The 18692-nt window shown below is 42.9% G+C and overlaps 1 protein-coding gene across 1 annotated transcript in view; it reads right to left on the reverse strand.

Moving 5' to 3' along the window:
* Positions 1 to 1222: 1222 nt before the first annotated feature.
* LOC126088327 (zinc finger protein ush) overlaps positions 1223 to 18692 on the reverse strand; it is a 47755-nt gene continuing 30285 nt past the window's right edge. The window contains exons 9-10 of the mRNA XM_049906460.1: positions 9082 to 9360; positions 1223 to 5942 (exon numbers count right to left, since the gene is read on the reverse strand). Of these exons, the coding sequence (XP_049762417.1) occupies positions 5205 to 5942; positions 9082 to 9360 (1017 nt within the window). The 3' untranslated portion in view covers positions 1223 to 5204. The remainder of the gene's footprint in view (positions 5943 to 9081; positions 9361 to 18692) is intronic.

Raw genomic sequence — 18692 nt, forward strand, 5'->3', positions numbered from 1 at the left:
TATCCGTGGACCTGCAGCGACAGAAAACCAAATACTACAGGATAACGATGTTCATGGGAGTCGTGAATCTGAAAATCTGCTGTTGGGAGGATCACCTCTCGTAAACTAAACGATGAACTGTAAATAGATACCAACTAAGGTCTCAGAATCTGGAGTAAATATTAACGTGAAATTTAATTTCTATTATTTGTTGCAGAAGCAAAACTCTTTTATGTACAAAACTATTGAACAATAAGAAAAACGAAATGTATCTACTTACAGAGTTTCTGCATCGATATATGATACGTGAAAGATGTTGCCAACATTCTTCATCATGAGATGCTGTCGGTCACCAGGTCCACACACACAGTTCACTGGCCCATAATTTATGAGACTGACTTAAACATCTGGTGCCGCGACCTCCGGAAATCTACGAATGACGTATTAAATCTGTGCTCAGCAGACAGCTGCTAGTGGACCAATATGCCAATGAGAAGGTGGTCATTATGTTCTGGCTCATTGGTGTACAAGAAGTATGAAAACAAATTATTTGCCTCAAAATTTGTTTTCATGTTTTATTTACAATGTAACTAGAATTCTCGGTTTTGGATAAATTTCATCACATTCGGAATTTAAGTTTTAAGTTGCGATTTCCTGATTTTACTTGATTTATGAAAACCAGCAGAAGTAATGAGAAATCCAAAAGTACATTTTTATCAAGCAATTATGAACTATTCTGTTGGAATTTCCTTAAAGTTTCTATATTTTACTGAGATCCTCTGTTATTGTTGCATCAGGCTCGTAACAGTTCTGTTGCAGTACTACTGTAAGTTTGATATTTCCCTTCCTGCCATATTTGCGATTGTAAGACAGATTCACTTACTTGACTACAGTAGAGAGAGAGATGTTTATTCTTATTTATAACATAGTCTTTGAACAATTTAATGTTTGAAGTCAGTTTTACTGAACATCTTCATAGCATACCTTCTTATATTCTTTCAGCAGTATTCACCAAGTTTACAATCGTAACAACGCTGAATGTTCTTGCCAAAAATAATGAAACAAGTTTACAGTGTACTGCAGGTTACTCAGTTTCGTAACTTCCTGTGTCTTACAATAGTATTGTAGTCCTTCATTTAACTTCAGGATTTTTCTCTGAAAATAGATTTTTAATTTATATTACGTGAATGTTATATAAAGGAGAAAATGTTGATGGGATTTTGCACAGAAATCAGTACAGAGGTTACAAATAAATAATTTATTGTCTCCGGGTATGGCTGATTTATCCTCGCAATGACTGGCAGCATGAGTGCGAGCTGCATTGGATACTATAATTCCTATGTAGCACCAACAGTTTTCAACACATTTTCATTTACAAACAGTAACTTTACACAGAGCTATCATACTATACAGCTACTATGTTGAAGGTTATCCACAAAATATAAAAAGTCAAAAAGATTCAAAGCTTACAGTCAAAGGTGTGTTTTTTCAATTCATATATTTTTCAACTCATATAAACCTTTGGCAAGGGGATAATGTTACATTAACAAGGGGGCAGCATTTACACAATCTAGAACAAATATACGCCACACATGCACAACGACATATATAACCTACAAAACATCTCATTCTACAGATACAATATTCATTCCTTTTAAAACAAATCTCTATTATAATAGCTTCAATTTCATTCATTCACATGTAATAATCCTCACAGTCAACTGTTTCAAGATAAGTGTACACATATAAGTTTATGTCAAATAATATGGAAAAATTTTCTATATTCTACACAGATAGATCTGAGATATCACCCTCAATGCAGTCAAATGAACTCCAAAATTCATTGTTGAATTTAGGTATAGGTCATAGATGTGTACTGTAATATTTTTCTCTTGTTATTTGTATGAGTCTTTGAGGAATATGCTTGTGATAAGGCATTAATGTAAATGATGTGAAATACATGCAAGAGAGATTAGCTTCGTTTCTAGAAACAACATAAATTTATAACAACAATATGAAGTAAAAATAACTAGTTACATTTAATGACATCATGAACTGTTTGTAATGGAAGACAACTGCTTGTAGGTAGTGTGATTTAAGATAACATCTGATCAACAACAGTGACAGAGGTTAATTACCTATACAATCAATAAAATGAATTAATTTAATTGCTAAGGTTTTATGAATCAGGTTTGTGTGAAACTTATCAGGAATAGTACACATAAAATCATTTATGATTTTCTGATTTGGTAAGTGGAATTATAAATTTTTATACCACTGTTCTGTGTTTATGTTCTTTTCAACACAGAAAATTTTGTGATTATCCTGTTGCCTTTGGCACTGAATTCAGCATTAAAACCAGGTTTGTATGCTGTAAATTTTTGAATATTATACTTGGTGAACATTCACTTTCTAAGATACACTGGCTTTAAGATCTGTCAGATGTATCTAAGAAAGAAAAGAAAGACTTTTTTTGAGTTTACATTTGGAACTAACTTTTGTTTGCCTTATGGTTGTAATGATCATTGCTGTCTTTAGTGCTCATATTTCAGATGATTTTTCACATATTTTAAGGCTGAGATTCTAGAATGGACTATGACATACACTTTTACTCATAGCTTCTCAATCAATCATAGATAATGTTGACTTAAAGAATCTGGCAGTCAAGTATCCTCCTCTTCAAATTACAACAGAAACACGATAGGAGTGAAAACTCAAATATGCTCTTTTATGTTTCAGATAGCTGTATTTAACCGGCATTTTGGCCAGTGTTCTTTACCCCTACTGCTTCATTGCATTTTCTGCCAGTTATTTCCGCTAACTATAGCATTATATACTGTGTAGTCATAAAAGGATACTTGTAAATTTGTTGCACTGAGAAAGAAAAGTGGTTGAGAATTGGATTAGTCAATATGGAAAGAATGTTGAAAAACTAAAGAGAAGAAAGAGATCTCTATCTTCTTGTCACTCCTGCGATGTAGTATTTCCATTTGCAATAATTGCTATCTTTAAAAAAAGACAAAAAAACCCTTCTGAAGAGAGTTGTTAAATTGTGTGACATTTGCTTAATCATTAAGAGGCTTCTAAATCATTCTTTTCTGGAGAAAAAATATGTGCTGATGTGCTGTGGGAAAAGCTTTTTCTTTATCAGTCTTGCATAGTTTAAAAATTTTCTTCAGTAGCATTGATTACAGTTGCCAAAATTTCACTCATACTGCATCAGATCTACTAACATTCATTACTGCAGAAAATTCGGTAGCATAGGCTTAAGATCGTTCATCTCAGAGACATTTAATATACTTGTGCTGCAACAGTAAATTGCCTGTAATTTAGAGTTACTAGTGCTTTATCTCCTGTACATATTCACTGGCCTCATTATAACAATATTTCATTTGATCTGTTAAGACAATATAAAATTGTTAAATTGTAATAAATGAAACTTCCACACTAGCATATTGTCCACAAGAGATTCATTTTCATTCAGTTTTCAATGTGCCCAAATAGTGTCACTTTAGTATCGAAATTTTCGTTTCAGTGAGCTCTCCCATCCCTCCTAGGTATAGCACTTATGTATTTAAGGGTTATAAAACAAAACCAGGGATGTTTTACTTACATACATACAGTGCAAAGGCACAAGTATGTTTTGTGTTTCCAAATATAAGTTCATGGCCCAAGAGATTATTGTCACTGTAAATGGTAGCTTGCAGGAATATCTCAAAAAATGCTTTGAAATAACGAACATTAAAACTGAGTGCTATTTTGGAATACGAAATTCAGTTAAATTAATCATTGGAATAGAGTATTTATCATCCTAAAACATACCGGTGCTATTATAGAAGGAATTATGTTATAGATATGGTGTATGAAGAGGATTGTTGAAACTTACAAGAGCTATGGATTGCTTTTATAATGCATGTAGATGATAAATTAGGTCTGCTTCGGCTGTACTGAACTTACTGTAGATGTTAAGTTTCACTGTGATTTATATTTTGCCATATTTTAATATTGTGGGAAGTATGATAATTGCTTTGTTTTACTGGCAGAAGCAAAACTGAGAGTAAGTGAGGCACTACTGTCCCACTTGAAGGTACATTCTCTGTACTATCATATCTGACAATGTTAATTGTTTCCCAGTTAAGTTGTAAGACAAAAGCCAGTTCCCAACATGAATGTGTAAATAAGAGAGAAACTTTTATAGTGTGTTTTACTCCCCATAAATACGTTTTCTTGCTTCTGAAAATCATTTCATTTGTTATAGGAAGTCTTAGAGGTTTATGTTTTGATGAGAGCTGTTCTTGAATTGCCAAGACAACACCTTATACCATAAGTTTCACAGCAGTGATAAACTTTGTATGTATATTAACAATCTCACGTTTATTATTAGGGATTCCATGAGTAAGAGAGAGTGTCTCTATTTTCTTACCTAGTGTGAGAGGAATTTGTTTCTTGACATCAAATGTTGTCAGGCTGCTATGAGGGGAATATTCCCAGTTAAAATACATTATTGGTTACTTTGTTCTAAACCACTATAACAGAGAGATTCAAGTACTGTATGAATCTAAGGATCTAAAAGAAATCCATGTTTCATATTAAAACATGAGGGGGCAAATTTTCATTTATGCACAGTACATACATATGTCCTCATCCGAAATTGTTTCACCAATATCTGCCAGTGATGCAGACTTGTATAACTTTAATTTTACATTCTGCTTATTCTGTATTTCATTTATATCACAGAACTTCACGTCTTAATAGTATTAACAAGAGCATAAATCTATCACGGAGCCGGCAAGTTCTAAACTCGAAAGTTAACTGAAGGAAGACATTATGAAAATTATGAATCATCTAATGAGAATAAAAATTAAAAGAGCGCTCGCTGAGATATTTTTTAGTTGCCTTGTGCACGTGTATCAGATTTGACTAATGAGAATATTTTAAAAAATTATTTGTACTAAACAATATATATATATGTATGCAAAACATTTAACGTACGACAATATTTCTCACACGTGTCAGAACCCTGTCTGTCTGTACGGCACCACAGTCACCGGCAGTTAAAATAGATTACTACAGAACATGTACACGAACACGATTTTCAACAACGACGTAAATCTACAAATGTCATCACAATGTGACAAATCCACAGAACTTACGAATAAATAATTACACGAGAATTGTTACGAGGACGACGTAACAGGCAATTTGGATGAGATTTTGCGACCTCCCTACAGAACGGACGCCTCCGTCGTCCTGTTGTTGGCGGAGTTTTCGGCCGCGTGGCTGGAGCAGTAGTACTTCTTGTGCGCGATGAAGGTCGAGAGGTACTGGAACGAGATGTCGCACGACTTGCAGTACTTGGGCCGGGCCAGATTGACCTCGGCGGCGGCGCCGTGCTCGTCGGCCGGCGCTCCGGCGGCGGCGGCGTCCTCGGCGGCGGCGTCGTCGGCGCCGGGCTCCGTCTTGACGGCGGACACGGCGCCCTCGCCCTCTGCGGGCTCGCGCTTCACCACCGACGCATCGGCGTCCGCGCCCGCCCTCGGCGTAGCGGCGGCCGCCGCCACCGTCGTGGCCGCCACGGCCGCGTCTGCCGTCGCGCCGCCGGACTTGCGGTCCGCCGCCGAGGAGCAGGACGACGACGACGACGAAGACGACGACGAGGCGGCGTCGTCGGCAGTCGCGACGCCGACGCCAGCCCGGCCGCTGTGCACCAGCTTGCAGTGGCGCACCACGTTGCCCTTGTAGGAGGAGTTGTAGCTGCAAGCGTCGCAGAAGTGCAGTTTGTCGATGCGGCCCGAGTCGCCGCCGTCGCTGGGTGACTCGGGGTACGCGTCCGTGGCAGAGGTGGGCGCGGGGGCGGGCGCCGAAGCGGGGGTGGGAGTTGGCGCCGGCGCCGCCCCCGGCTGCGGTTGCTGCGGCTGGTGCACCGCGTCCTCTCCAGTGATGCAAGTGATGTAATTCTCCTCCTGCGTCAAACAATACAGCCAATCGGTTAAGCAGAGCCGGAGGTGATAAAAAACATTTTTCTTTTTTACTACTAAAAATTAATTTGAACATCGTTTTCAAGGTATTACATTACACTAAAAATTGATCTAAAGATCATGAATACGACATTTCATAATGCTGTAGAACGTGTCAGTTTAACATAAGATTTCTGTATACGATTTTTTTAACGATTACTACTTGGTATCTAAAAATCCATATACTGAGTAGATGGAGCTGTTATTCAAAACTTCTTTTAATTTCTTTTTAAATCCTGATTAGCTATCTATCATACTTTTTATGCCGTTTGGTAAATGACCAAAGACTTTTGTGGCAGCATAGTTCACTCGTTCCTGTGTCAAAACCGGATTTAACACAGAATAGTGATCTTCTTTTCTACTAGGGCTGTAGCTATGGAAAAAAAGTGGAAATGAAGTCCCATGCTTCTCTACAGAGCGTAGGGGAACGATGCGGGAGACCCGCACCGCCTTACTAGGCAAGGTCCTAGTGGAGGTGGTTTGCCGTTTCCTTCTTCCGACCGTAATGAGGATGAGTGATGATGATGAAGAGGACACAAGCACACCCAGTCATCACGAGGCAGGAAAATTCCCTGATCCCGCCGGGAATCGTACCCGGGACCCCGTGCGCAGGAAGCGAGAACGCTACCGCAAGACCACGAGCTGCGGACGCTGTAGCTTATACACTTTGGTATTTTTTCTGAATGGTGATGGGTTATTAATAACTAATTTTATAAGTGAATATACGTATTGTCATGGTACTGTGATTATCCCTAGCTCCTTAAACAAATGTCTGCATGGTGGTTTTGCGTGGGCTCCAGCTACTACTCAGACTACACGCTTTTGTGCAATGAATACTTTTTCTCTTGATAATTAATTATCGCAAAAGTGATGACATATGAAAGCAGTGAATGAAACAGGCGTAGTAGGCTAATTTACTGATATGTTTATCGCCAAAATTGGCGATAACCCAAATAGCGTAAGTAGCTGAACTCAAACGTTTCAGCAAAAGATCAATGTGTAGAATTTCTAATCAAATGCACCCTAGCAACAGACTTCTGTTGGAGTTTATATTTATCAACTTTGATTTATCATTCTGCTCGCCCTATAAGTGCATATACTGCTGGTTTTATACGTCCTCTCAGAGGAAGTGGGTAGAGCTGCTGAGTGGAACTGGCTGCCTCTTCTGAATTCTTGGTATTTTATCGTCATGAAGTTGAATATTTCCTTACATTATCCTTCTAGTGGGTGTGCAAACTTTGGCTACACTGTTACCTATCACCAATGAAGTGCTAAAGTCGCTTGACATCCCATTTTTGTTGTTGTTGGTTTCGTGATAATATTATACTCCTTGTGTAAAGCGTTCTTTAGGTTACCATGCCTCGTTTTAATAATCGTGTGTATAAGAAGAGGAAGAACAAAGAACATAGGGAAAAGAAAATTAATACTGATATTATGCGGACAGTATATCGTGGCATCGGCCGCAACTGTGAATAAAAGGGGAGAGGAGCGGTGCGGGGCAATAAATCCCGCCTGCCTATCCAAGAGCTGCCATCCTGTGTCCGTGTTCTGTGCTTCCACGAAAGCAGAAATGACTTAACGGTCGTAGGGACCGCTGATCATTTTGTTGTGATGAGAGTAGCATTCGAATCCCGTTACGCACCGTTCACTCATTTCAAAAGAAGGAAAAAGAAACAAGCAATCCACAATACCAAGCAAGATGGAGCACACAAATCACTTGGTAATGGCTATAGCGCAATTGTTTGCTGCGATTGACAGTGGTAGTTCAGGCTCGATCTCTACCGGTAGCTTACGCAACCATACTTCAAAACACTCCCCACCTAAAACTGCCACGATACGATGTCCGTATAATACCAGCTTGTGATGCTGTAATTATGGAAAGAATGAGTTGTTCTGCTAAGCAACACAAGGCTGACACAAGAGACATCTTCTAGCAAGAAATTGACTGGTGAAGGTGATAGATTTTGTGAATATATTAGTGCCAATGACAATATGAACAAAGTACTGAATATTGGACTGTGATGAAGGAAAAGTGTTCTGTGCAAAATGTGTATAGCAGTGGAACTGGAAACTACAAAGCATTTTGGTTTAGCTTAATCTGTACACGTTGCAAACACGAAGTGACCTTCTACAATTCATATAGCAGTCTTTATTGTGAAGAAGGGCGATTTAAAGTGATCGATGTGAATATTAATCTTGTGTACGGTGTTCGATCCATCAGAAAACGATTTGCTGCTGGTGAGCTCTTTTGTGGTACCATGAACTTTCCATCACCTCCAACCAGATTTGGGTACTATTGTGAACTGGTAGAATCCCCCACTGAAAAAATGGCTGTGAAAATCATGAAGTTGGCAAAGGAGGAATGTGTAGGAATGAATGGTAGTTCTAGGTCAAAGTTCTTCTCGAACTTTATGTTTGACCTCTGCTTAAGACAGTATTACTAGTCAGGGCACATATTGGTTGAAAGCACCGATGATGGCTGTTAATCAGTTGAAATCGTATTTGCAAAAGTGAATAAATAAAACATGATTTTGCGACTGGTTGCTGCATATTTGGTAATTTTATGGTTTACGGTCGCTGCACGACTTAGGAACCACATGGAGCCCAACACTCATATTTTAATGTCATCACTGCTTTCAGGCATGAAGCCCAGCTTCGGAAAGCTAACTTTACCAATTACAGTAATTTATTTGTCAGCAGCATACCGTCCGCCCCTGCACAGTACAAGAATATTTTAATATTTAGCACCACTTCATACGTCTTGTGGATAAGAAAAACATGCTAATGTGCCTGTCTTTGGTAAGACATAAAGTGAAACTTTAATACCTACTTACGTACGTCCCAGAGGTCTGAATGTTGTCTTACTTTAATCATCATGCCTGAGGCAGACAAACACTTCATAATATTGCTCGTGTCAGATGCGATCTCAGACCTGGGTTTTAAATTCGATGTTTCTGTTTACCATCCACTAAGCAAAGATATCACGCATTTCCCAATAATCAAAGATCTCAGTTGGTAATGGCATTGAAACAGAAGCCTTTGAAAAGTACTTTTGGCCGGTTGTTCAGTTTGCCAGCAGACGTACCTGCAGGTCGGCGGTCCTCTTCTCGAAGTGCATGCGGATGTGGGTGCGCATGCCGCGCAGCGTGTTGCCCTTGTAGCGGCAGATGGTGCAGCGGAAGGCGCGCACGCCGCTGTGCGTGTCCATGTGGCGCTGGGCGGCGCTCGCCGTCGGGCTCACCACCTCGCAGCAGGGGCACTTCCAGCCCGCGCCGGCGCCGCCCCCGCCGCCACCCGCGCCGGCAACCCCCGCGCCGCTGCCGCAGCACTGGTGCGTCCCCACCTGCTCTGCCGGCACCAGCACCTGTGCCAACACCAGCTACGCTTTCTGACTGCACGTGAGCCACTGAGCTGCAGACGCTACGAGGGAGCCGTTCTGCAGCGCGGAGAGGTCTCTCTCGAAATTCCGAGAATGTACACTACTGGTCATTAAAATTGCTACACCACGAAGACAACGCGCTACAGACACGAAATTTAACCGACAGGAAGAGGATGCTGTGATATGCAAATGATTAGCTTTTCAGAGCATTCACACAAGGTTGGCGCCGGTGGCGACACTTAACAACGTGCTGAGATGAGGACAGTTTCCAACCGATTTCTCATACACAAACAGCAGTTGACCGGCGTTGCCTGGACAAACGTTGTTGTAAGGAGGAGAAATGCGTACCATCACGTTTCCGACTTTGATAAAGGTCGGATTGTAGCCTATCGCGATTGCGGTTTATCATATCGCGGAACTGCTGCTCACTTTGGTCGAGACCCAATGACTATTAGCAGAATATCGAATCGGTGGGTTCAGGAGGGTAATACGGAAGCCCGTGCTGGATTATAACGGCATCGTATCACTAGCTGTCGAGATGACAGATGTAACGGATCGTACAGCCACGTCTCGATCCCTGAGTCAACAGATGGGGACGTTTGCAAGACAACAACCATCTGCACGAACAGTTCGACGACGTTTGCAGCAGCACGGATTGTCAGCTCGGAGACCGTGGCTGCGGTTACCCTTGACGCTGCATCACAGACAGGAGCGCCTGCGATGGTGTGCTCAACGACGAACCTGGGTGCACGAATGGCTAAACGTCATTTTTTCGGATAAATCCAGGTTCTGTTTACAGCATCATGATGGTCGCATCCGTGTTTGGCGACGTCGCGGTGAACACACACACATTGGAAGCGTGTATTCGTCATCGCCATACTGGCGTATCGTCCGGCGTGATGGTATGGGGTGCCATTAGTTACGCGTCTCGGTCACCTCTTGTTCGCATTGACGGCACTTTGAACAGTGGACGTTACATTTCAGATGTGTTACGATCCGTGGCTCTAACCTTCATTCGATCCCTGCGAAACTCTACATTTCAGCAGGATAATGCACGACCGCATGTTGCAGGTCCTGTACGGGCCTTTCTGGATACAGAAAATGTTCGACTGTTGCCCTGGCCAGCACATTCTCCAGATCTCTCACCAATTGAAAACGTCTCGGCAGTGGTGGCCGAGCAACTGGCTCGTCACAATACGCCAGTCACTACTCTTGATGAACTGCGGTATCGTGTTGAAGCTGCATGGGCAGCTGTACCTTTACACGCCATCTAAGCTCTGTTTGACTCAATACCCAGGCGTATCAAGGCCGTTATTACGGCCAGAGGTGGTTGTCCTGGGTACTGATTTCTCAGCATCTATGCACCCAAATTGCGTGAAAATGTAATCACATGTCAGTTCTATATCTGTCCAATGAATACCCGTTTATCATCTGCATTTCTTCTTGGTGTAGCAATTTTAATGGCCAGTAGTGTATTCATACACCGTAGCGCCAAAGTAACTAGTATAGGCATGCGTATTCAAATACAGAAATGTGTAAACAAGTAGAAGACGGGGTGCGGTGTACAGAGCCTGTATAAGAGAACAAGTGTCTGGCGCAAATGTTAAATCGGTTACTGCTGCTAAAAAGGTACGTTATCAAGATTTAAGTGAGTTTGAACGTGGTGTTATAATCGGCGCACGAGCGATGGGACACAGCATCTCCCAGGGAGCGATGAAGTGGAGATTTTCCTGTACGACCAATTCACGCATGTAGCGTGAATATCAGAAGTCCGGTAAAATAACAAATCTCAGACATCCCCGCAGCCGGAAAAAGATGCTGCAATAATGGAACCAACGACGACTGAAGAGAATCGTTCAATGTGACGGAAGTGTAACCCTTCCGCAAACTGCTGCAGATTTCAATGCTGGGCCGTCAACAAGTGTCAGCGTGCGAACCAGTCAACGAAACATCATCGATGTGGGCTTTCGGAGCCGAAGTCCCACTCGTGTGTTCTTGATGACTGCACGACACTAAGCTTTACGCCTCGCCTGGGCCCGTCAACACCGACAGTGGAGTGTTGATGACTGGAAATATGTTGCCTGGTCGGACGAGTCTCGTTTCAGATTGTATCGAGCGGATGGACGTGAACAGGTATGGAGACAACTTCATAAATCCATGGACCCTGCATATCAGCAGGGGACTGTTCAAGCTGGTGGAGGCTCTGTAATGGTGTATGGCATGTGCAGTTGGAGTGATACGGGACCCTGACACGTGTAGATACGACTCTTATATGCGACACATACGTAAGCATTTTGTGTGATCACCTGCATCCAGCCGGCCTGGGTGGCCGTGCGGTTCTAGACGCTACAGTCTGGAACCGCGCGACCGCTACGGTCGCAGGTTCGAATCCTGCCTCGGACATGGGTGTGTATGATGTCCTTAGGTAGTTAGGTTCAAGCAGTTCTAAGTTCTAGGGGACTGATGACCTCAGAAGTTAAGTCCCATAGTGCTCAGAGCCATTTGCACCATTTGAACCTGCATCCATTCAAGTCCATTGTGCATCACGACCGATGTGGGCAATGCCAGCGCCCAGCATTGCTACAGAGTGATTCCAGGAACACTCTTCTTAGTTAAAACACTCCGCTGGCCACCAAACTTTCCAGACAGGAACATTATTGAGCATGTTTGAGATGCCTTGCAATGTGCTGTTCACAAGAGATCTCCATCCCCTCGTACTCTTACGGGTTTATGGACAGTCCTGCAGGATTCATGGTGTCAGTTCCCTCCAGCACTACTTCTTCAGACATTACTCGAGTCCATGGCAAGTCCTGTTGCGGCACTTGTGCGTGCTCGCTAGGGTCATACACGATATTAGGCAGGTGTACCAGTTTCTTTGGCTCTTCAGTGTAGGTCAATCACAGAGCAATCAGGCAGACATCTCGTTACTTCACCAAGACTGAAAAATCCGAGAAATCAGATGCCACGGGGAGTCTTATTTCTCCGTGCATCATATGCGAAAGGAACAGGTAAAGGAAATGATAGTGATACACGAAGTACGTTTCATCACACACCATAAATTGTTTGCAGTGTATAGATATCTCATTTTGCTGCCGGTGTCTAATTTTTTATCGTAATAACATACTGCTTCATTAAGGACGAAATTGGAGTGTGTAGAACTAGTGGGAGAACGTATCAGAAGGTTGCGTGTTCAAATCAAGTCGGGTCACCAGTCAAGCCGAAACGCATGTTGCGCTACCACACCTAAACTGATTGCCACGGTTTTCGTGCCCGAAGCTACCTGAGTGAAAGCAGCTTGCCCCAATTAGTGGGCGATATAAATAGGCCAACGTGTCTCGTGTTATTATTCTGCCCAATATCAGACCGTGGGAAGGCAAGGACTGCGACGCTACTTGCAGGGAGCCACTGATTTGAATGTATACTGGGGAAACACACATAAAATATTTAGAAACCAGCACAAACAGATATATTCTGAAATTAACACAGGACAACGGATCCTTGACTGAGAAGACAACGGATCCTTGACTGAGGACAGCCTCCACTGGCATAGACACTTTTACAGAACGACATATAGAAACAGCATTCACTTATAGCTACAAAAATTTAGCTGAGAACACTTCAGAGAGAGAATACTGAACCGTGAGAATTAGGTTTCGACAACAAAGGGGCGGAAGGGGGAGGGGGGGGGAGGAGAGGGGGCAGAACTCGGTGAACTTTACTCTGCTGCTCTCTCGTAGCGTAGTGAAATACTCGCAATCACCAAACGACCTAAGCGGCGATCGAATCCGAGTATCATACCCAAAGTCACGAGCCGTTAAGCTTTACCGTCGCATTGCGGAGCGTAGCTATGGACAATAGGCGGTCAGGGGCGAGACGGCAGCCAGGGAACCTCCTAAGAAGACGCTGCAGAATGGGGCTACATCGGCGATGCTCAAGGCTTTTGTTAGTTGGTCGGCACCTCACACTTGGGTGACCACGGCTTAAAACAGTAGTTTCGGTGCCAACCTGCTGGATGGTCAAGAGGCTATCTGTCAGTTGCAGGGCCATAGATCTGGCCGTTTCCTCTTTGTCCCAGAAGTTTCCTAACCTGTTGCAGCCTCGACCGTTGGGACGGCAGGATGTCCTGTGTTCGTGGGCACCTCAAGACTTGAAGCTTTTTAACGGCCGCCGCCATTTTGAACAATTCATTAATTCCCCGATCCTTTTAGAGATCTCGCTTCCTCTGTATGTAGGGAATTATTATTACCAGGTTTCTTTCATTTCTGTAATTATTTAGCTGCTTTAATTCGCGGTTGAATCTCTAGATACATCATCACTTTTCGACTCATCCTTTGTTTCTTGCCTTGCGCGGCCGCCAAAGCGTTCGTCACTGCACGTCGCTTTCTTGGGAGGGTTCGTAACACTATGTGTTACGATGTCAGTCGCGCAGTGACAGGCTTTACTGCCGCACTCACGCACAATGCTAAGGGAAGAGGGTACAGTGACGGTGTGGTGACAGGAATTGATAAAGTGCATGCTTGCAGAGACACACTTATTTGAATACGAAAGAGTAAAGGAACACTCAACAAATGAAATGTCTGCAATGTCTATTAACTGGCCATCACGGTAATGCTATTACCATTACCGTCATACTCGAACAGTTTCCTGGAGAGTACACACTCCTCAGGGACAAGCGAGTCGGCCCATCGCGTGACCGCGGGAGAACAGTGGACGCGTGTCCGGAACGAAGCGAACTTTCTTCGAGAGCGCGATGCGCCGTGCAGTTCACGGGCGCTTCGAAACGAAAGCGAAAACGAACGGGGAGGGCCAAACACACTTCAGTGCGCGACGGTGGACAGCTCGCGTTGGGCTCGACTCACGTGGTAGGAGGTTTGCAGAAGCAGACTCTGGAAAAACGAGTCTGCACTCTTCGGTGGCTCAGTTTGCACTGCTGCGTTATTTGCTGACCTCCGCCTTGAGCGCCACAGGCGCAGCTAAAATTTAGCGTGTCGACAAGTGGGCGTGACGGCGGGTACCTGACGCAGCTACCTTCTGCCAGCTGTGAGCGTCTCTGGTCCGTTTAAGCATTTCTACGATACGGTTGCCCCACAAACACTCTGCTGTCATCCGCACTTCGCAAAATCTTCGTCTTCCTCTCTTTTATGGCCTATAGTTAGACCTTCAAGATGCTAGATCTGAGAGAGGCGAAATAACATGCGTTTCTCTTTAAAAAATCTTAAAAGGCACACATTTTGCAAATTTATCGGGCAAGATATGTGACATCATTCCTTCTTACATTTCTGAAAGAAGGGTTCCGACAGTGTAAGACAGCTTTGCCACCAGGCCTTTGTGGAAGGCAGGAAGGAAGTTTAAAATTTAGCGTCCCATCCATGAGGTTATTAGAGATGGAGCACAAACTCGGATTTAAGAATGAATCGGCTGTGTTCTTTTCAAAGGAACCGTCCTGGAATGTGCCTTTAGCGATTTAGGGAAACCACGAACAGTCTAAATCTGGATATACGGACTGGACTTCAACAACTGTTCCCCCGAAAGCGAGTACAGTGCCTTAACCGCTGCGCAACTTCGCTTGGTGTGCACTGTGCTAATGGGAAGGATACAAATTTTGTTTGTGGCTTCTGTTCTCCTTGTCATATGATAACATCATCGTACTCTGCAGGCGCTCTTTGTGTAAACAGGATTCTCATTGCTGACAGCATTATCAACTACTTAAAATCTAAGGGAGATTAGCCGGATTTCTGAAGAAGAACTATTTAGGAAGGGGAGAATCCTGCCCCGGTCATGGCTGTGTGTGATGTCCTTGGGTTAGTTAGGTTTAAGTAGTTCTACGTTCTAGGGGACTGATGACCTCAGATGTTAAGTCCCATAGTGCTCAGAACCATTTGAACCATTTCTGAAGGGGAGAAAAGGAAGGAGACTTGTGCCACATACTACTAAATCAACCGTAGTGTTACTTCTCGGTGAAAAGTTACTACTCTAACAAACTTTTTTAATTTGCTGCATAAGATATGGTACTAAAAGAGAGCGCATAAAAAGGAAGAAAAGTTACGTTTTTAGGATGCAACAGAATGGAGTTGGCTCAGTTACAGGAGGATGGGAATGAAACCGGCCATGAACTCGTTTGGCGAAACTAGACGAATTGTTGTTTAATGTGCCCAACAGGACCATTAGCTCCCGTGAAAGCAATCGCCTAAAATTACTTCAAGAAACCACGGAACACCCACATTGGTATGTTGGTTCTAAGGTCTAAACAACTGCGCAATAGAAGAGGACGCACTATGGTGAATCATCTACTTTTTGCTTCCACGGGGAATGGTTGGTGCCGGCCGTGGTGGCCGAGCGGTTCTAGGCGCTACAGTCTGGAACCGCGCGACCACTTTGGTCGCAGGTTCGAATCTTGCCTCGGGTATGGATGTGTGTGATGTCCTTAGGTTAGTTAGGTTTAAGTAGTTCTAAGTTATAGGGGACTGATGACCTTAGAAGTTAAGTCTCATAGTGCTCAGAGCCACTTGAACCATTTTTTTGAATGGTTGGTTGATTTGGAGGAAGGGACCAAACAGCGAGGTAATCGGTCCCATCGGAACAGAGGAGGATGAGGAAGGAAGTCGGCCGTGCCCTTTTAAAAGGAACCACCCCGGCATTTGCCTGAAGCGACTTAGGGAAATCACGAAAAACCTAAATCAGGATGGCAGGACGTGGGTTTGAACCGTCGTCCTCCCGAATGAGAGTCCAGGGTGCCAACCATCGCGCCAACTCGCTCTGTGGGGAATGATTACGCTTAATAATTAGGTGTGTAGCACAAAATACTGTCTCACTAACTATAGTAAGGGCACAACGATAAAGACTTTACTTACACTATACAGTAGATGATAATAAGAATATTGTAGCTTTCAAAGTGAGTTTCACTCTAGAGCTATGGTTCAAATGGCTCTGAGCACTATGGGACTTAACTTCTGAGGTCATTAGTCCCCTAGAACTTAGAACTACTTAAACCTAAGGACATCACACTCATCCATGCTCGAGGCAGAATTCGAACCTGCGACCGTAGCGGTCGCGCGGTTCCAGACTGTGGCGCCTAGAACCGCTCGGACACTTAGGCCGGCCTCTAGAGGTATGTCTCGGCAGCACGTCCAAATGCTGAATAAAGATCCAACAAAGTCTGCAACCGCCACAGCGCGTACTGCACTGATTACGCGGCGAAGAGCAAGTAGATGCCCAGAAATATGTCATTAAAAGGTGTCTTGAAAGATACTTTATTTCTTCGGCACATCACTCAAGTCATCTGCTCAGCCACCAAAAACTCTTCAGTGTATGTAAGAAACTCTTGCTACGTTACACATTGATGCGTGGACAGGCGTTATTCAGAACTGGCTTCGTATCCCGCAGATTCATTGGGTTTACATGAATGTCGTTAAATAAATATTGCGATATTACCTGTAATTACCTAGATAAATTATTATAAATAAATAATTATCAGGCAACAAAACAATGTACTATTCTCACCTGCACGGGAGCAACGACTAGCTATTAAGAGGTTACACCCGAAGGTAAGAAAATAATTGTGCTAATAATAGGGGGCGAGGGGGACTTTAATGGTCACAAGAACCGATGTTAGCCGTTCTCTAGCGACTTTCTTTCAGTGAGCGATACACTATTTTTTTCGGGGTTTTGAAGAGTAGAGTTCTTTATGTTACCTTGTAGTTTATAGTTTGCTATAACAGATACTGTGTGAGTCAGTTCTAGTTGAAGCCGTTATAAATTAAACTGTAATATTAAAATGATTTGCGTACTCATACTGGCTCTTCAGGAATCATTGAAAATCTTGCCTCAAATACGAGCAGCAATCAAGTGAGGTTTGCTTGCTTGTGTGAAGGATTGTGTATGTGTGTACCCTTTTCTGAATAAGGCTTTGGCCGAAAGCTAAATGTGTAACAATCTTTTCGTTGAGCCTGACTGAAACTTAACGTCTGATCTTTATCGTCAATAGCAATCTATGTTTTTCCTTATTTTGTTAATAATAATGTTTGTCTTTTTCAGAGCACTAGGACAGCCTCTTTACTCCGTAACTGTTGTTTATAACTGTTGCTTATGATGAAGATGGATGCCGTACCTTAACGACTACAGTTGAAGGACTTATTTCAATAGTGGTACAAGTCCATTTTTGTTCATTTTGAGATACAGAGTCCTAGATAAAACGAGCGGTGTCTGTCAAGACGAGCAAGTTTATTTTCTTTAGACGTGTCAGTGGTGATAATTTTGAGGTTAATGAATTATGTTTTGGTTTCTATAATACTAAATCAACTGTAGTTCAAGTATTGGTTAATGTTTTAACAGATGTTCTCACTCGATTTTTTCTAGCTATCAAGTCATGCAAATGTACTGCTACTGACAGAGCAGAAAATATCACCGGCGATTTTTCACCGTAGCAAGCAAAAATCAGAGTTCTGTATGTTTACTTTTTGGCCTATTCTTTGAACCATGAAACTCAAGAGGTAGCGCAGAATGAAACCATGACGAAAGACTTAAATGTGAAAGAAATGACCAGTTTTTTCGCAGATCCCCCAAACGACTAGCAATATTTCAGCCTATACGCGCTGCTCAAGGAGCTAGCTTTATTCATCATGTATCTCTTTGGCCGTTTTGCCCTGTCAGGGGGTGTTGTGGACTAAGTTCACTGAAAGCTATTTTCCAGAATTACGAACATCTAATTTCGTTCTTCGAGGAACTCGAGCTCGAAAAATTCAATGTCCGTGCTACAGCTCGAGGTTTCTTAAATCTTCATGAAAGGTGGTTACATCGAACCAACATGGCTCTTGACACTTTTATGTCAAATTTTAGGTTATTTGCAATAAAAAGACACGTCTACATGTTCTGTAAGATGCCTCAATAAATTTCTATATCATTGCAAAGTTGTAAAGTAATTTTTGACTCATTCTGCATATACAAACGTTCCTCGTGAATTAATGTATCTATTGAAGAAATCCATATTAAAGTCCTACATCTACATCTACATCTACATACATACTCCGCAATCCACCATACGGTGCGTGGCGGAGGGTACCTCGTACCACAACTAGGATCTTCTCTCCCTGTTCCACTCCCAAACAGAACGAGGGAAAAATGACTGCCTATGTGCCTCTGTACGAGCCATAATCTCTCTTATCTTATCTTTGTGGTCTTTCCGCGAAATATATGTTGGCGGCAGTAAAATTGTACTGCAGTCAGCCTCAAATGCTGGTTCTCTAAATTTTCTCAGTAGCGATTCACGAAAAAAACGCCCCCTTTCCTCTAGAGACTCCCACCCGAGTTCCTGAAGCATT

Source organism: Schistocerca cancellata, chromosome 6 (assembly GCF_023864275.1).
Source record: "Schistocerca cancellata isolate TAMUIC-IGC-003103 chromosome 6, iqSchCanc2.1, whole genome shotgun sequence".
NCBI lineage: Eukaryota > Metazoa > Arthropoda > Insecta > Orthoptera > Acrididae > Schistocerca > Schistocerca cancellata.